Raw genomic sequence first — 18,515 nt, 5'->3', positions numbered from 1 at the left:
CGGTGGTAGGTAGCGGGGAGAACCGGTGGTGGTGAACAACAGGCAGCAGACGGTGGCAGTACGGTAGTGCCCTGGCAGAGGATAGTGGTGATGGTAGATGGTGGTAATAAAGGTGAATGATGGGTGGCTGGGGAGGTGGTAATGGTGGTAGAAGGCGATGATAACAAAGGGAAGTTGTGTTGGAAGTGGGCGGAGGTTGTGGTGGTGGTGGTGGTGGCAGGGGTAGTGCCACAGTGGCATGTGAGGCGGAGGGGAGGAAGGAGGGGGAGTAGTCGCGATGCGGCACACTTGGTGGACTTCCTGCGACAGATGGACCCCTCCCCCATCCCTTCCTCCTCCACCATCCCCCTCACCACCACCCACCACCCAGGTCATCAGTAACGACACCGCCGCCACCACCACCACCACCACCACCACCACACCAACACCATCATCATCACCAACACTGTCTATGATCGCCACCCAAATCGTCATCACCTCCATAAATACTAGTCACCATCACCACCACAATCACCATCATCAGTGCCACCACACCTACCACCAGCACCACATTAATGTCACCACACCTACCACCAGCACCACATTAATGTCACCACACCTACCACCAGCACCACATTACCACTGGGGTCATTCAGCGGGTCACCAGAAGTCTCGGGTTGCCTTACATCAGGTTTGACTAACCTCCAGTCTACTTACATCATGACCTAAATCATGCGAAGTACTTACCGTACCTACCTGTCCCCATTTCCAGCCTTCACCCAGTACCCGACCAAACATTGTGTGTACACAACCCCCCTCCGCGCGGCGCCATGTTTGGCACGATCCTCAGCCAATACCAGGAAGCAACTCACTCCTACCCCTACAATACACAGCCCTCGAACCAACCAACCGCCCCAAAAGCTATCCAATTACACCGCCTCCCGACCGTCCTTCCCAACACCCACTAACGTTTCCTCTCTCTCTCTCTCTCTCTCTCTCTCTCTCTCTCTCTCTCTCTCTCTCTCTCTCTCTCTCTCTCTCTCTCTCTCTCTCGTTCGCCGCGAACGATCGCTCGATAATTTTGAGGGTCCTCTCATTACTCATGGCAGTATGAGCTGGGATGACGCTGTTAATGAACACGATATGGGCGTAGCCTGGGGAGAGATTCAGGGAGACATTGGTAGCTGACAGGGCAACCTATGTGCCAGTAGGTGGCAAATGGTAATTTTCCACACCGAACCGAAAATGGTGGAAAAGAAAAATAAAGAGGAGACGGTTGTCTCAGAAAACAGCATTTAAAAAAAAAAATCAAAAAGAGCAATAACCAACATGGTACAGTAAATGGCGAAGAAAAACTAACAACTTATTAGCATCACAGCAAATGTCAACATGGTGGGAAATAAGTTGGTAACAGAAATTGAATATCTGTAGCAACGAGATAACACACGCAAACTGATAGACTGGCCTTACAGATGGAAAATGAATCTTAATATCAATAAATACAAACTTTTACACATAACGGCATAAACAGGGCAAGCTACACTACGAATTCTGTTGAGGTGCTCAAGGTAAGTGAAGAAAAAGACAAGTACGATAATTTCCGCTGGCCTAGCGCCAAGTAAGCACTACACTGAAGCAGTATACAAGAAGGGCAAAATTCTAGCCTTCATAAGTAGGACAGTCGCATTCAAGTTTAGGAAATCAATCCTCATTCTTTACACCTCACTGGTGCGTCCCCCGTTTCTGTCATTCTGCTTGAGAAAAGAAGAGACAGAATGGAGAGTTGTTAGCAAAGAGCTTCCAGTTGATTCTCGGACTACGAAGCAAAATATGGATTACAAAAATCTTTATCATCAAGCAAAGGGGTAAAAGCTGATTTATAGCAGGCATTCGTAACAACCAAAGGACTTGGAATATCTCGAGCCAAGCAGAAATTTAAGGTTATTTTCTTTATTACTCTTGTCGTAACAGATAAAAACTCATGGACAAAAGTTTTCCTTCGAATGAGGCAAAGTATTTATTCTTGAACAGGATTACTATCATGGAGAATGACATACGATAAGAGGAGCTGAAAGCAAGATCACCACACACGTTGGTACGTTTGAGAATGAGAGAGAGAAGTATTCCGCTTCAAGTCCACGAATGACATTATTTGCGCCTCAGTAGTTACGTATAAAGTTTTCAAGTATATTTCAAGGTCATGTTTGCGTTTCTACCCTTACCACACACTAACGTCTGTGCTTCTGATTTCTTTCGTTCACATAAAAAGACTGGCAGGGCCCAGTGGCCTGTTACTGGCTTTCCTTTGTTCATTCTGACGTTCAATAGCCATTATGACCGTTCCCTTATCACGTCCTTCAGCCCCATGCAAGTGGTCTCAACAATGCGTTTAACATCTGTTGATAACATCCTCTTTCAACGCGAATTATCTTGCTTTTATTCACATTCACTCAAACTTCCTCCTTCCACACACCCTTCCAAACTCAGTCATCCTTTTTTGCAGCTTCACACTTGAATCTTCCACCATCGCTGCATCATAAGCAAACAACAGCTGACTGACTCACTTCCCAGACTATCTCATCGCCCCTCTCTCCAATACTCGCCTTTACCTCCCTCATAACCCCATCTATAAACAAATCAAACACCCATGGTGACATCACATACCCCAACATTAGACCAACCTTCACTTGGATCCTTTCGCTCTCCTTTCCTCTTACTTTTATTGTTATTACTATCATTATCATTATTATCATTATTATTGTCAGTATTATTACTATTATTGACATTATTATCATTATCATTAATATCATTATTATCATCATCATTTTTATCATTGTCTGTTGCAGCATACAGCGTGGCACAAGGTGTGTCTGGCAGCAGACAGTGGGGATCAAAGAATCGACTTTGTGTGCTAGGCTGTGAGGAGAGCGAGGGAGATGGCCCCCAGGGGTGTGCGAAATGCAGGGAGGGGAGGATGCGGGAGAGAGTAAAGTGAAAGAGCACGGAGGGAAAAGAGAAGAGGACCTATGAGATTTGGGAGAGAGGAAGAGGGCTTGAGAGAACCTGCGACATTCTGGAAGGAGGGGAAAGTGACGGGTGGGTAGAGGAGGGAGTACGGGGAAGGGGAAGAGTAAGGAAGGGGGTGAGGGGAGGCAAGAGAAAGTAGAACGGGAGCAGCAGTGTGGGGGGAGGGAGGGAGGGAGAGTGGGACACCTGCAAGAAGCCTTACAGAGCTGGTGCATTATGACGCCCGCCACCATCCACCACCCACAACCCGCACCCCCTCCCATCACTTGCCCGCCCTCAGCCCCGCCCACTTACAATCGGCCCGCCCTCAGCCCCGCCCACCACAGTCAGGGGAAAGAGAGGGGATAACAGGAGAGACGGGTCAAGGATGATCGATGAAGTAGATATTAACATATCCTCTAACCCTCAGCTCCGACAGCTGCAGGTAGCTTCCCTATGACATCCACACGCACCAGTCTCCCCTCACTGGTCCACGCAGCACGTTCAGCATCCCCTTGTCTCCCATGACCTACTACCCTAGTCCTCACCACTACTCCCAGTACTCCCCTCACTTTTTTTTGGAGGGAGGAAGGGGAATGGTTATGGAGGGGAAGGAAGGGATTGGCCAGAAGACAGTTTAATCCAGATACAGAAAGTAATTAAAACGTCTAGATGTATGAAGGTTTTAATTTTGCATATGGATGATTTACTAGACAGGTAGTACTTCTGTGCCTTATATATATATATATATATATATATATATACCTCTGGCACAGTGAGTGTGTATGTGTACCGATTTGTTGTTGTTGTTCAGGAAAGGAAATCGTTGTTCATGTGTATATCGGTAGATAACTGTAGCCTCTATTATGGCTTTGAGGCTCGGTAGAAATTGAGCGTCTTCCATTATTATGGTACTGTCGGGGTCTCTGATATGTCTGCATCTACGGTGTCTTCCAGTTTCTGCCATGTATTTTCTCCTGCTTCCTTTGAGCGTACACAAACTAGTTTTTGAGTAGTCTACAAAAATTTCGACTTGAGGGTATTTCTCGATCTGTAGCCTCTGTAGCTTCAGGATGAGTGATTTGGAGGCGAGCTGTGTGTGTGTGTACTGGGGAGCAGGTCAGTATGGGAAGGATCACAGCCTTTATCTGGTGTTAGTTTTCCCTCTTCTGGTAAGTACCAGAATCGGCAACAGCTAGCCAAGGCTACTCTACTTCGTGCAGTTCTTTGGTTAATATCTTCTTTTATGTAGACTAGCGATGTCAATGTATGGTACAGGGTTTCACGTCCCTCTTTGGACATGTAGTTGGATCTTATTTTTCTCCAGCGCCACAATGGTGACGTTTTTCTTTACCAAACTTTTTTCAGTCCTTTTCGAAGCCGCTACCCACCATCCCTGTCTACTCCCTAGTATCCTCTAGACCTCACGTCAGGACTGGTCTCGCGCAACAAGGAACAGCTATGGACCGATGAGATTATGACCTGTTGCTCCCCTAGCATGGAGGAGTCAAAAATGGCAGCAGAGGAATAAACTACGGGGACAGCAGCAGGGAGCAAGACCACAGGGACAGCAGCAGGGGGCCAGACCACAGGGACAGCAGCAGGGAACCAGACCACAGGGACAGCAGCAGGGGGCCAGACCACAGGGACAGCAGCAGGGAACCAGACCACAGGGACAGCAGCAGGGGGCCAGACCACAGGGACAGCAGCAGGGGGCCAGACCACAAGGACAGCAGCAGGGGGCCAGACCACAGGGACAGCAGCAGGGGGCCAGACCACAGGGACAGCAGCAGGGGCCCAGACCACAGGGACAGCAGCAGGGGCCCAGACCACTGGGACAGCAGCAGGGGCCCAGACCACAGGGACAGCAGCAGGGGGCCCAGACCACAGGGACAGCAGCAGGGAACCAGACCACAGGGACAGCAGCAGGGGGCCAGACCACAGGGACAGCAGCAGGGGGCCAGACCACAGGGACAGCAGCAGGGGCCCAGACCACAGGGACAGCAGCAGGGGGCCGGACCACAGGGACAGCAGCAGGGGGCCAGACCACAGGGACAGCAGCAGGGGGCCGGACCACACGGACAGCAGCAGGGGGGGGGGGCAGACCACAAGGACAGCAGCAGGGGGCCAGACCACAGGGACAGCAGCAGGGGGCCAGACCACAGGGACAGCAGCAGGGGGCCAGACCACAGGGACAGCAGCAGGGGCCCAGACCACAGGGACAGCAGCAGGGGCCCAGACCACAGGGACAGCAGCAGGGGGCCAGACTTCACCTGCTCACCACCATTACCCTGGACCACAGGTCTCGGCGGCACCGTTGCCTCAGGAACATGTCTCCCGTGTGGAGATTTATTAACCTTCCGGGACGGCGGGATCTAATGTAGCGTCGCCATGACACCAAGGGGCCGGCCCTGGGTCTTAATGCACCACCCCCTCTCCCTCCACCTGTACCCAACACACACACACACACACACACACACACACACACACACACACACACACACACGCGCGCGCACGCACGCAAGCAAGAACGTATTTACACGAGCACGCACACAACAACCACACATGCACACACAAAAAAAAATCCTAAGAAAGACAGTAAGTTTGATCTTACCATGAGTAGTGGTCGTGTGGGTCGACCTTGATGGCGTCCATGAGAGTCTTCTCTGCCAGGCGGTCGCTGCCCAGATAGTGGTACACCAGGCCCTGCAGGAGAGACACACCCTCACTGTAACACGTGAACAATAACAATATGAACACAGTCATGTCAGTCTCCCCGACGCTGACACGTAAATATCCCATCCAACGTCAGGTCCTCAGGCAAGACTCGCGTAAACTATATGAAAAAATAAGATACGTGTGACAGATTATCACTCTTGGAACAAACCCAAATATATATAATATATATATATATATATATAGAGAGAGAGAGAGAGAGAGAGAGAGAGAAACATATGATATGATAATTTAATTAATGTTCATAATAATACTATATATATACATACATGTACACACACACACACACACACACACACACACACACACACACATATATATATATATATATATATATATATATATATATATATATATATATTTTTTTTTTTTTTTTTTTTTTTTTTGCTTTGTCGCTGTCTCCCGCGTTTGCGAGGTAGCGCAAGGAAACAGACGAAAGAAATGGCCCAAACCACCCCCATACACATGTACATACATACGTCCACACACGCAAATATACATACCTACACAGCTTTCCATGGTTTACCCCAGACGCTTCACATGCCCTGATTCAATCCACTGACAGCACGTCAACCCCGGTATACCACATCGATCCAATTCACTCTATTCCTTGCCCTCCTTTCACGTGAACCTCCTGCATGTTCAGGCCCCGATCACACAAAATCTTTTTCACTCCATCTTTCCACCTCCAATTTGGTCTCCCACTTCTCCTCGTTCCCTCCACCTCCGATACATATATCCTCTTGGTCAATCTTTCCTCACTCATTCTCTCCATGTGCCCAAACCATTTCAAAACACCCTCTTCTGCTCTCTTAACCACGCTCTTTTTATTTCCACACATCTCTCTTACCCTTACGTTACTTACTCGATCAAACCACCTCACACCACACATTGTCCTCAAACATCTCATTTCCAGCACATCCATCCTCCTGCGCACAACTCTATCCATAGCCCACGCCTCGCAACCATACAACATAGTTGGAACCACTATTCCTTCATACATACCCACCATATATATATATATATATATATATATTTCTTTTTTTTTAACTATTCGCCATTTCCCGCGTTAGCGAGGTAGCGTTAAGAACAGAGGACTGGGTCTTTGAGGGAATATCCTCACCTGGCCCCTTTCTCTGTTCCTTCTTTTGGAAAATTAAAAAAAAAATAATGAGAAGGGAGGATTTCCAGCCCCCCGCTCCCTCCCCTTTTAGTCGCCTTCTACGACACGCAGGGAATATTATATACATATAATATATATCTACTTCCGCTTCCATGGAAGCGGAAGTGGATCATAGGGTGGGGGAGGGGGCGAAAATTCTGGGGGCCTTGAAGAATGTGTGGAAGTCGAGAACATTATCTCGGAAAGCAAAAATGGGTATGTTTGAAGGAATAGTGGTTCCAACAATGTTGTATGGTTGCGAGGCGTGGGCTATGGATAGAGTTGTGCGCAGGAGGATGGATGTGCTGGAAATGAGATGTTTGAGGACAATGTGTGGTGTGAGGTGGTTTGATCGAGTGAGTAACGTAAGGGTAAGAGAGATGTGTGGAAATAAAAAGAGCGTGGTTGAGAGAGCAGAAGAGGGTGTTTTGAAGTGGTTTGGGCACATGGAGAGAATGAGTGAGGAAAGATTGACCAAGAGGATATATGTGTCGGAGGTGGAGGGAACGAGGAGAAGAGGGAGACCAAATTGGAGGTGGAAAGATGGAGTGAAAAAGATTTTGTGTGATCGGGGCCTGAACATGCAGGAGGGTGAAAGGAGGGCAAGGAATAGAGTGAATTGGAGCGATGTGGTATACCGGGGTTGACGTGCTGTCAGTGGATTGAATCAAGGCATGTGAAGCGTCTGGGGTAAACCATGGAAAGCTGTGTAGGTATGTATATTTGCGTGTGTGGACGTATGTATATACATGTGTATGGGGGGGGGCCATTTCTTTCGTCTGTTTCCTTGCGCTACCTCGCAAACGCGGGAGACAGCGACAAAGTATAATAAAAAAAATAATATATATATATATATATATATATATATATATATATATATATATATATATATGTGTGTGTGTGTGTGTGTGTGTGTGTGTGTGTTTTGTATTTGTGTCTGTGTATTTGTACTGCTCGTGTTCTAAGATGGGGAGGGGGGTTAAGCCAACCAGACACTGGTCTCAATAAGCACCAGCTCTAACTGGTGTGCTTGTTAAGTCATCTGTCCATGGCGCCACCACACAAGGGCGCCCTGCATCATGTGTTGCTCCCGCCAGACTGCCCCCCCGTGGCTAATGTGGTCAGGCGAAAGGAAATATCCTGAGGGAGGCCAGGCTGGTGCAGATCACCACCGCCCTTAGAAGTTGGCTCCAAGACCGAGGGTGGGTGTATTATGGAATTTATTCGCGGTGCCTGGGCCCGGCACGGGCAACTGCCTGTACACGGGCCATCCTATCGTGTATGCTGACGGCATCCCACAGGGCCAACACACAGTCCCTTCCTTATTCCTACCACCACACACCACACGCAACGTATTCGTTATACACACACACACACACACACACACACACACACACATGTTCACACGAGGCATGTATAAAAGATTACGTGGCGAGGCAGCAACACTGTAGACGTCTCTCCCAGTTATCCAGAGTGTATCACAGAAACTACTGCGCGTATGCAAGAACGTTCATTTGTGTGAGCGTTCTTAAATTACATCCGAGATTCTATAAGAATAATTTTAATGAAAAAAGAATTAAAATACCTTTTGAAGATACATAATCAAATGCTGCAGGTAAGTATATATCTGTATTACCTCTCTAGTGAGCCTAGCTAAGAAAACGCCCATGTCCTGCACTTATGGTGACCCAGAATTATTCTATGAACACTGAGGATTGTACAGAGCCTTTCTCCATGACAGTCAGAAGTATAAAAACCAAATATATCCAATAAAACCCTAATTAACGAGAAAGCACCGTCCCCCAGCCCCAGCCTGGAGACCGGTGAGACAGCTCCCCCCCTACCCCAGTCGTCATTCCCCCCAGCTCCGTCCTGGGGACCAATTAGCCAGCACGTGGAGGCTGGAGCTACAGTCCTTGGCTCTGTTGTTGTGATATGCGCCGTTACCATGGCAACCGCTTACTTCCAGGGGCGCCCCCTTACAACCCCCCCGCCCTCCACCCTCTCCTATCCACCTCTCCGCACCAGCACTTCTCGAGGCTGACCCTCCACTCTTGGTGCCACGTCTCCAGGGCAGACCAGGACCTAGTCGCTCTGTCTCGTTCCAGGATACCAGGTGGACGTATTCAAGTGTCCTGGCAGCCCCAGGAGAACGTGTCTTGGCTGTTTCAGGGCACGAGTCCGCTGTTTCCTGGCAGTCCCAGGGCACCAGACGGCTGTCTCTGTTCTGCTGCAGGACATCAAGTGGCTGCGTCTTGCCTGAGAACACATAACGAAGCAAGAACGATGACGGTCATTCCACCCTCTCTCCTCTCCTCATCCAGTGGGCTTGGTCTTCGTCTGAGGCGTCCAGCGACCCCGTCTTCCTCCCCACACTATCTGGAGGCCATATTCTGTCTCTTCTAAATCACCGAGTGCTTCCTTCTCTTCTCAAGCATGTCATCACTTGGCTCTACCTTACTCTCTGTTCCAGGACAATGGAAGTGGTTACGTCCTGTTCAAGTACAGGAAGCAGCTGTGTTGTAGGTGTTTTACTAAAGGGTCATATGAGAATAGGAACTACTTCTTCATAATGGCCCAGTATATCTACGAACTTAAAAAAAAAAAGCTCTTTTAGTACAAATCCTGAAGAATGTAAATGTCAGCACAAGTCGTAACATGAAACCAAACATATTGAGCTAACTACCTAATGGCCTTAGCGCCACACAAACCAGATTATCAATGACATTATCAAACTGGTGATTAGTTTTGAGTGCGTGACGGAGAAAGTGACTCATAAAATAAGGAAAATAAAAACCAAAGAGAAGCTGAGGACCGTCCGTCGCCCAGGATTAATGGCCAAGAAAAAAAGGAGTAAACTGCAGGTAAAGCCACTTATGGAACAAGAGAGAGCCATTAAGAAGCTTTAAGCCGTCAGTTAAGATCACTTACTCACTATGGAGTACCTACATCAGGCAGAGGGAAAAACTGATATATTTCAGGAAGCACCAGAGAAGCGTGCTTTCTCCCGCGATGCACGGAGGGAAAAAAAATGGTGGAAAAAAATGGTACACTTATCGCAAATGTACTAGACAAACAAAGGTATACGTAAGAAAGTATAACATTTGAGAGTCTCTGAGAACGTCATCTAAACTTGATCAGGACAAGAAAACGTCATTTCAGGACAACTTTACAGACTTAACCAGCGTCAGCGTACCATAAACTGGGGAAACATTAATTCCACCTCTGGCCTGGCGTACCACAGGGCCGCGCTCAACTCAAAAGATCCACTGTGGCTGACTGCCACACTCGTCTGGTTGGACGTAATTCAATCATCTCTCGGAGGATCTTATCATTACTCACCGCATGAATCCTGCCTCAGTTTAGCATACGGTTATTGTACGTATACCAAGATTCCTCAGATCTTAAGGATCTTAGGAGGAGTACGAGTGAGAGGTAGAGGAGGTTCAGAGCAACTTAGGGTTCGCCACGGAACCCACCAGACAGCGGGGTCACAGGCTGGAAATACAGGAATCCTATGTTGACCCAACGGTACGAGGGGGCACGAAGAGAGGCGCTTGAGAGGCACCGAGTCTCCTACGTGTACTGAAGACAGAAGGTGATGTGGGAGGGAGCGGATCGTGGGCAGGGAGGTGATGTGGGATGGAGTGGACTGTAGAAGGGGAGGTAATGTGGGAGGGAGCGGACCGTGGATAGGGGGGTGGTAAAGGGTGTAACGTAATGTTGGATGCAATCATTTAATTATAGGCCTTAGTGGCCCCTAAAAAATATTTCAACTCCAGATTCGTACTCAGCAAGAAAAAGAAAATAGTCGTTGTACTGAGGTTTTCAAGGAAAGCAACTCTCACGAGCTAGAAGCATTATATGGAGAGAATAACATGAGGAGCGGGACGAAAAGGGATGCAGACGAGAGGGGTTAAAGGGGGAACTGGAACCAATACTGGTCAAGGTAAGGAAGATAATTACGGAAAGAAATAAAAGAGAAAGATAAGAATGACATAGAAAAGAATAAAGAAAAGGGAGAAAAGGAGAGAGAGAGAGAGAGAGAGAGAGAGAGAGAGAGAGAGAGAGAGAGAGAGAGAGAGAGAGAGAGAGAGAGAGAGAGAGAGATTCATAAGAAGAGGGGTGGAGGAAAAAAAATCATGGGGGAGGGGTAGAGAGAGGCAAGGGGAGAGGAGGAGGAGGAGAGAGAGGGAGGTAAGGAGGCAAGGGGGAGAGGAGGAGGAGGAGAGAAAGGGAGGTAAGGAGGCAAGTGGAGAGGAGGACGAGGGGAGAGAGGGAGGTAAGGAGGCAAGGGAGGGATAATGAGTGAGTGAGAGGGGTACATGGGGGGGAAAAGACAAATAACGGGAGCCCTGCTGATGATCTGTGACCAGATTGTATGCTGGAGGACAGAAATAGCACCGCTCGTTCCCAATCCTCCCATTTGTGACAGAGACAGGATCGTAAAGCCGCCGCCACCGCTGCTGCTGCTCCCCCTCCTCCTCTTCCTCCTGTAACCCTCCACCCACCACACCCTCTCACATATTCCCCGGCCGGTGAACAGCTGAGAAGGTGCACCATGTCGCACAGAGAGAATATATATATACCGACATGGAAGGTTTATAGGAAAGTGTGACTTGGGGGTAAGACTCAAACCTGAGACCAATGAGGTTGACCTTTCGTATAAGAAAGTGTGTTTATCCCTCTTGAAAAGGTTTATTTACTGATAAATGTTATCGCTAACTTATTTTTCTAGCCGCGATTTAAAGAGGGTGGGGGTAGTGAGGGAGGGGGAGGCTGGTATATCGGGATATCGGCCATCGATCGAGACGTTCAGACACAGGAGCAGGGCGGAGGACAACACAGGAGGGAGGGAGGGAGTGCGGGAGGGACAACAGGGAGTGAGCAACACGGGAGGGGAGGGGAGAGAGGAGCATCAGGGAGTGAACACGGGAAGGGAGGGAGGGGCACCAGGGAGTGAACATCACGGGAAGGGAGGGAGGGGCACCAGGGAGTGAACATCACGGGAAGGGAGGGAGGGGCACCAGGGAGTGAACATCACGGAAAGGGAGGGAGGGGCACCAGGGAGTGAACATCACGGAAAGGGAGGGAGTGGCACCCGGGAGATACTCACATGGTGGGGAACTAGTCAAGAACTAGCCAGGGTATACTTAACGATGACCTACTAGACAGCCACAACACCAGGCTAGACCTTGTGAGGCACAGGTCATCTCACAGTCAGGTAGTAAGGTCATTAATAAGGTCAGTTCACGGGCATAGGGTACCTGAGCAAGTCCGGCCATGTCTAGATCAGGATTCCACAACATAAGGTCCAAGTCATATAGAGCCAAGGAACGACTAGACCATGGTTGAGCTAAGGTCCAAAAGTTCTGGTGTTCAAAACCAACCAGTATCCTGAGAAGACCAGACACAAAGGTCGGTAAAGGTCACAAGGTCAGCTCTCATATTTTAAGCAAACCCATGAATGAGTTGGAGAATGAGACGGGGGTCAGACACTTCAACCAGGGCCTTATGACCAAGATTCAAACTCGAGGGGTCCAGAGGAGATCTGGTCAGTCACTCCCTTCCATGGTCATAAGGAGGGGTCATGAGATTGTGCCCGTGCGACAAGGTCACTACACTACGTTAAGGAGGAGAGTTAACACGTAGTAATCTCGTTCAGATGTTGTTCAATACGTATCACTGTCCAGGGGTACTTGAGCCATCACCTTCCCAATAGCCTCAACGGTGAACAAACTACGAACCGCTGAACACTGCTGAACAAGAACATGATGATCACGGGGGACTAGTGGTTTACCATACCTTGTTATTCATCAACAAAATTGGGATTTTCAACATTCTGGAACCCTTTAAGGTCAGCGTGACTACAACTGTCATATCTGGGGACTCACATGTGCATAAACCTGTTCTTCTCTAATGACATTCAATGATGATCATCACTGGTGAGAGGGAGCCACAGGCCGATCCATAAACCCTGTGGGGAAGTTGGATCAGGGTCAACTGACCTCCGCACCGGGTCACAAGTCAATATCAGCGTCGGGTCAGAGCCCTCCTCCCGTGACGAGAGAGAGAGAGAGAGAGAGAGAGAGAGAGAGAGAGAGAGAGAGAGAGAGAGAGAAGAGAGAGAGAGAGAGAGAGAGGTACATCCTTCATGCCTCTGTGTGTTACATGAACGCTTCATAAGACTGATTCTATGTTACGGTCGAGCACGGTCCACGGTGTGAATGCCGTGACAGTTACACTGCAGGTTGGAGTGCCTCACGCGGTGCACGGGGGGTGGTGGCCCCGTGTGTCGGACTGCCCTGTGCATGATGCGGTGCTTCATCCAATCTCAATGACCTTAAGAAAAATCATCACCCACTTTACCAAGTATTTCAGACCCTCATCGCCACTCTCTCAACAGTCTGCATCTGTTTTTACACCTGTTCTTCCACAGTACAGCTGCACAATCTTCTATCTCCGCTGAGTGTGTAGCAGTTATTACTGCGGGGACGGAAGCATACAACCCATTTCCCTCTAAGACTACCCCTCCTTCCAGTAAATGGTTCATGCATTCCTTTTCTGATACCGTTCGGGCAGATGACCAGACATACCGAAAATTAGAAAATCTTTCACAGAACTCGCACTCAGCCTTTTAACTCCGCCCGATATCATTGCTGATTTTTCGTTAGATTGGCCAAGCGAAGCGTTCCTGTATCCGGAGAAGAAAAGACAACCTCTCCTATTCTTCCAATGATGGCGTCTACCTGGTCTTTTATCGAACGTATTTCTAACAACTTTCTTCGCTTTTCCTTTCCGGTAGTACTATAGTTGTTTTTCCCAGTGGCAAAGCAATGTCTTCTTAGTTCTCCTTATTCCCATACCTCCACTTTGGATGAATTCTTAGCATTCCCTCACACCCTTGATGCACTTTATTTCGCACAGTGGAAAAAGCACTTCCCACCCCGGACACGAAGATGGTGTATGGACAAGATGGCATCCCGCCTCATATTCTGAAGGAGTGTGCTTCTGAATTTCCGCCCGCGCTTCCTCGTCTGTTCCGCTTCTATTTAGACACAAAAACTTTCCTGTCTGGAAAACAAGTTTTGCTTCAACTTGTCCCCAAGAAGGCTGGCTGTCTTCACACTTCCAGCTATCGTCCTGTTGTTCTGACTTGTACTGTTTTCACTCTTCGAATTTCCTTTGCTGCCATTGTCTCAAGCACCTTAAACCTCAGATTTCACCTTTGGCCCTCATGATGGCTTCCGCGTGGCTAGATCCATGAGCAATATCCTTACCTATCTTCCTGGTGTCTCGGCATCCTTTCTGAGACACTAGGAAATCCTACGTTGTAGCCCTTCACATAACAGCGTGTGTTGCAGCGCGGTAAGATCTTCAGTACCCTCTTACTGCCTTTCTTCCCTCACTCTGTTTTTTCATATCTCTCGCCGGACAATCACTGACGAATTAACTTCTGCTTGCTTCTTTCCCTGCCAACAGCCGTGTCCCTCAAGGTTCTGTCCTGCCTCCTACACCCTAACTTTGTGTAATCAACAATTTACGTTTTTCAACCGACGATCAGATTCAAACACACACACACACACACACACACACACACACACACACACACACACACTGACGGCTCAACGCTTCATTCTTCAACTTCTTTCTTACAGCTGCATGTACAAACTCATATTTGGACAGGTTATGGCCCTGGCAAGATTATAATTATACAAACTTACTTAAGAGGGTTGAGTCCAAAGCAAACTAAATCATTAACTCTTCCAATATGACCCTCACAAACTACTTTGTGTACGCCGCGAAAGTTTGGTTTTTCTTCCCCCTCGTATAGGTATTATTTTGGTTTTCTTTTCCGAGAACTGGTTGCTTCTGTGCCCCCGGCATTCGCTAGATCACGTAATACTCAGTAAGCCACTGCGTCACATGATTACTATGTGACAGCTAGCCACACAACGGTGAGCCGTTGTTATGTCCGTTTCTTTAACTACACCGGTAAGTTTCAACCATTTCCTTCTTACGACTGTACCTCATTGGTAATTTCCAAACTTCTTGAAAGTCCTGGCCTCGATAAGGGACTTTTCTGCGTAATCCGAGCCTACGACGTAGAGAACAAAATGGCATGTGCATGAAACAGTTGGAGTATACCACGAAGACAAGTGCGAACGTGTTACGTGAGGAGGTGGACACGAACATGTCAGAGGTGTGCACGCATATCGCACGCATCACGAAGGTCCAATACCACTAGCCAACACTACCACCCACCAGACCATCCATACACCCACCAGGACCATCCATACACCCACCAGGTCCAACCATACACCCACCAGGCCCTCCCACTTGTGTATGGCTGTTCAGTTACCATCAGTCCAGCCATACCCATGCAGCCAACAGCTCACCCACGTAGCCATCAGCTCACCCGCGTAGCCACCAGCTCACCCGCGTAGCCACCAACTCAACTACGTAGCCACCAACTCATCCATGTAGCCACCAATTCACCCACGTAGTCACCATTTCACCCACGCAGCCAGGCTTAGTCTTCCGTCAATTTGGTGGTCATAAGCGGGCGTTAAGCTCCTGCCTCACCTCGCTCCGTGCCAGGGGAGGAGGACATTAGTCCAAGCAAATTACGGTCAATCAAAATTTGCTACTTGAGAGTTCGCCAGGTTTGTGCAGCAGTGTGGAGTTGAGGCGCCCTTGTACGGCGCAATCCGGTGGGTGGTGTTGTTGGTGGGCGGAGGAGGCGCCGGCAGACGACGAATGTGGATGTAGAACAAAACACACAACAGGAGCCCCACAGTCTACGGCCCACAATCCAAGCCCACCCCACACTACGTGTGGCCCAAGACGTACACACCGCGAAACCAACAACTTAAAATGCTGCTCCATAACACCATAAGGAAGCGTGACAATGGCCCTGACAGCAGTTGACATGCCCGTCACCTTTAGCGTGCCAACCTCAGCCTCCCAGCTACTGGCAGGTCAGGCGGGCTATTCCCGTGCCACTCCGACCTTGACTTGGCCAGCCCGTGTTCGTGTCCTTGGTCCACCATTATTCAGGGTCCTTGACACGGGCCCTCGGATATTCCTAACCCGACCCTGACACGGAGACACGAGCACACAGAGACACATACGGATACATACACAAAAGGAGATACAGAATAGTGGAAACACAGGCTCGGGCAGATTTGACACGACACTCACCCAGGGAGGACAAGGTTCGGAGACACACATGCTGGAGGACACGTACTGACGATGAGACACACGAGAGGTGCACACACGGACGGACACATGAACACAGACTTACATGACAGGAGAGAGAAGACTCTCAGGAAACTGACTTTAGCCTGGGAGATAAAACAAGGCGGTAATACTTCAGAAAACCGCGAGGAGAAAGTCCTGCGCCAACGTGGCCAGGAACGAGAACCTGTCAACCACACACAGTGATGGATCTTCACACTCGGGACAAGTGGCCATATGGTGGGCTTGAGTCTGGGGCACCTGAGGAAACACGAAGCTAAACCAAGCATCAAAATGAGGCACAAGGGAGGAAACTATCACGAGCTGAGGAACACGGCTGGGAACCTCATAGCCTGAATACAGCAGACTAGAGTAATGGGGAGCTTTCATGTAGTCTGCCAATGGAAGTCAGTGACTGACTTACCTGAGGTGGAGAGAGAGAGAGAGAGAGAGAGAGAGAGAGAGAGAGAGAGAGAGAGAGAGAGAGAGAGAGAGAGAGAGAGAGAGAGACGTGGTGTAAGGAAGCATCACTATCTGTGCATATCCGACTCTACTATGTAGTGCCACTCTCACCCCTGCACCATCCATCGCCCGAGGTGATGCCAGCCGTCTGCCACCACCTCCCTGCCATGAGCGCCACTCGCACACTCAAAATGAAAGATACCTGTATGCACTTCCCGTCCACCTTCAACACGACGCACCAGAAAACCATTCCTTTTCTTTTACCGCGTATGTTAAAGCAAAAATGTGACACTCACTCAACGTCGACAGCCATGGAAATCAGCAGAACACAGTTATACAGAACGAGCTTGGCAGGTTTCACACAACCAGTGAAGAGGTTAATCTGTATGGGCAAGCTCTTGTATGGCATCCGTGACCCTAGTGAACTGTCGCATGTTACTTCCTACCGATCCTTCTAGACGGTTTCCTGGGAAGCACAATGTATTGTCATCATCTTATTGCGGTACTGGGTTTTATCGCCTGCGCTGTATGTCTTTCCACATAATATAACATCGCTGAATTTATGTAGCATCTGTGTGTATAAGCCGTTTCTCTTTTACAGAAGCAATACACAGTAGCATCTCTAATGGTACAAGATACACACAAAGTCTAGGAATGAGTTGATATGAACGTCTGTGGTGTAGCAGTTAGCCTTGCTGGCCGTGGAGTATTCACGGGTTGACAGGGGTCAAGTCTCTTTCATGGGCTGGTCGATAAAATGGGCACCTGGCTTAGGACAGGATACATGTATAAAGCGTTAATGAGATGGTCTTGATTGGGGAATTCAGTTGTTCGTGTCGTCACAATTAACATAGAAATAAATACTTTACGTATCAGAAAACTGAACTTTGAACTCCAGTAGACGGACGAGTCCGGCCCTGAGGCCACGCTCTTAACTCCTCTCATACAATGAAGTGCTGCACCTCCATCATAGAGGACGGTACATCCCATCCATCCCTCACCTACAGCCTCTCATTCCTCTCCCTTCCCTCTCCCTGCCACTTGTTCCCCTTCCACCACTTTCCCTTCATCTGACCCTCTCCTCAGTGCCCCCATCGCCTTCCTCCTCACCGCAAGTCCCCAGGCCCAGCACACACACACACACACACACACACACACACACACACACACACACACACACACACACACCAGCACCACACGTTAATAATGACCACCTCAGCCTTCAGAATCCTCTATAAACTCTTACTGAACTTGTTCACACCCCAAAATAGCGACTGCCGCCAACCTAATGCCGTTACCTGGAGGGTGTGGTTGTGTCTCCGTGTGTGTGTGTGTGTGTGTGTGTGTGTGTGTGGAGGTGAGCCGGGCGGTATAAATGGCAGGGGAGGTGGTGATGCGTTGGGGTGAGGGTCAGTGGTTCACTGCCGCAGCTGACTGCTACACTCACCCCTCCTCTCTCCCCCCTTGCTAATTACACCCCGTCCGGGACACGCACACCTGAACCACCACCTCCACTTGTTGGTCGCACCTCCCCTCTCCACCACCCTCCGCTTCCATCACTTTAGCGTATCGTTATGTACTGTCAACACTTTCCTACCCAAGGCATTGGCTCCTCATGATTACACCGCGGGCAGAAAGTCACCTTTGGCGAAGCTGTATCATTGTTTACTGAGTATGGTGTCCTCTAGCAACTTCTGGCTCCAAAGGAGTCCATCATTTCCTAAATCCTGATTAGAAGGCTGCCTCTACACTGCGGAACCTTGTAACTGTGGTCCAGGAGGATATATAATAATAATAATGACAATTGATATCTAACTTAGACATGGCTTTCCTGGTTTGTCCTAGTGAGTGCAAGCCTCAGTCAACGGCCGCCAATGACCTAAGACCATTTTCTTTCCACCATCTCTATTTTATGACTGCTGGCTTCCCA

At 48.9% G+C, this 18,515-nt stretch overlaps 1 protein-coding gene across 3 annotated transcripts in view; it reads right to left on the bottom strand.

The window, feature by feature from the left end:
- Positions 1–18,515, bottom strand: part of Ttc7 (tetratricopeptide repeat domain 7) — a 137,019-nt gene that overhangs the window by 40,302 nt on the left and 78,202 nt on the right. For all 3 annotated transcript variants that reach the window (XM_071668515.1, XM_071668513.1, XM_071668514.1), the window contains one exon: positions 5,600–5,691. In XM_071668515.1, coding sequence (XP_071524616.1) covers positions 5,600–5,691 — 92 coding nt within the window. The remainder of the gene's footprint in view (positions 1–5,599; positions 5,692–18,515) is intronic.

The sequence above is a fragment of the Panulirus ornatus genome, chromosome 13, assembly GCF_036320965.1.
Source record: "Panulirus ornatus isolate Po-2019 chromosome 13, ASM3632096v1, whole genome shotgun sequence".
NCBI classification, from domain to species: domain Eukaryota; kingdom Metazoa; phylum Arthropoda; class Malacostraca; order Decapoda; family Palinuridae; genus Panulirus; species Panulirus ornatus.
Note: the sequence above shows the minus strand (reverse complement) of the source record. Positions and strands in the feature narration are given on the sequence as shown.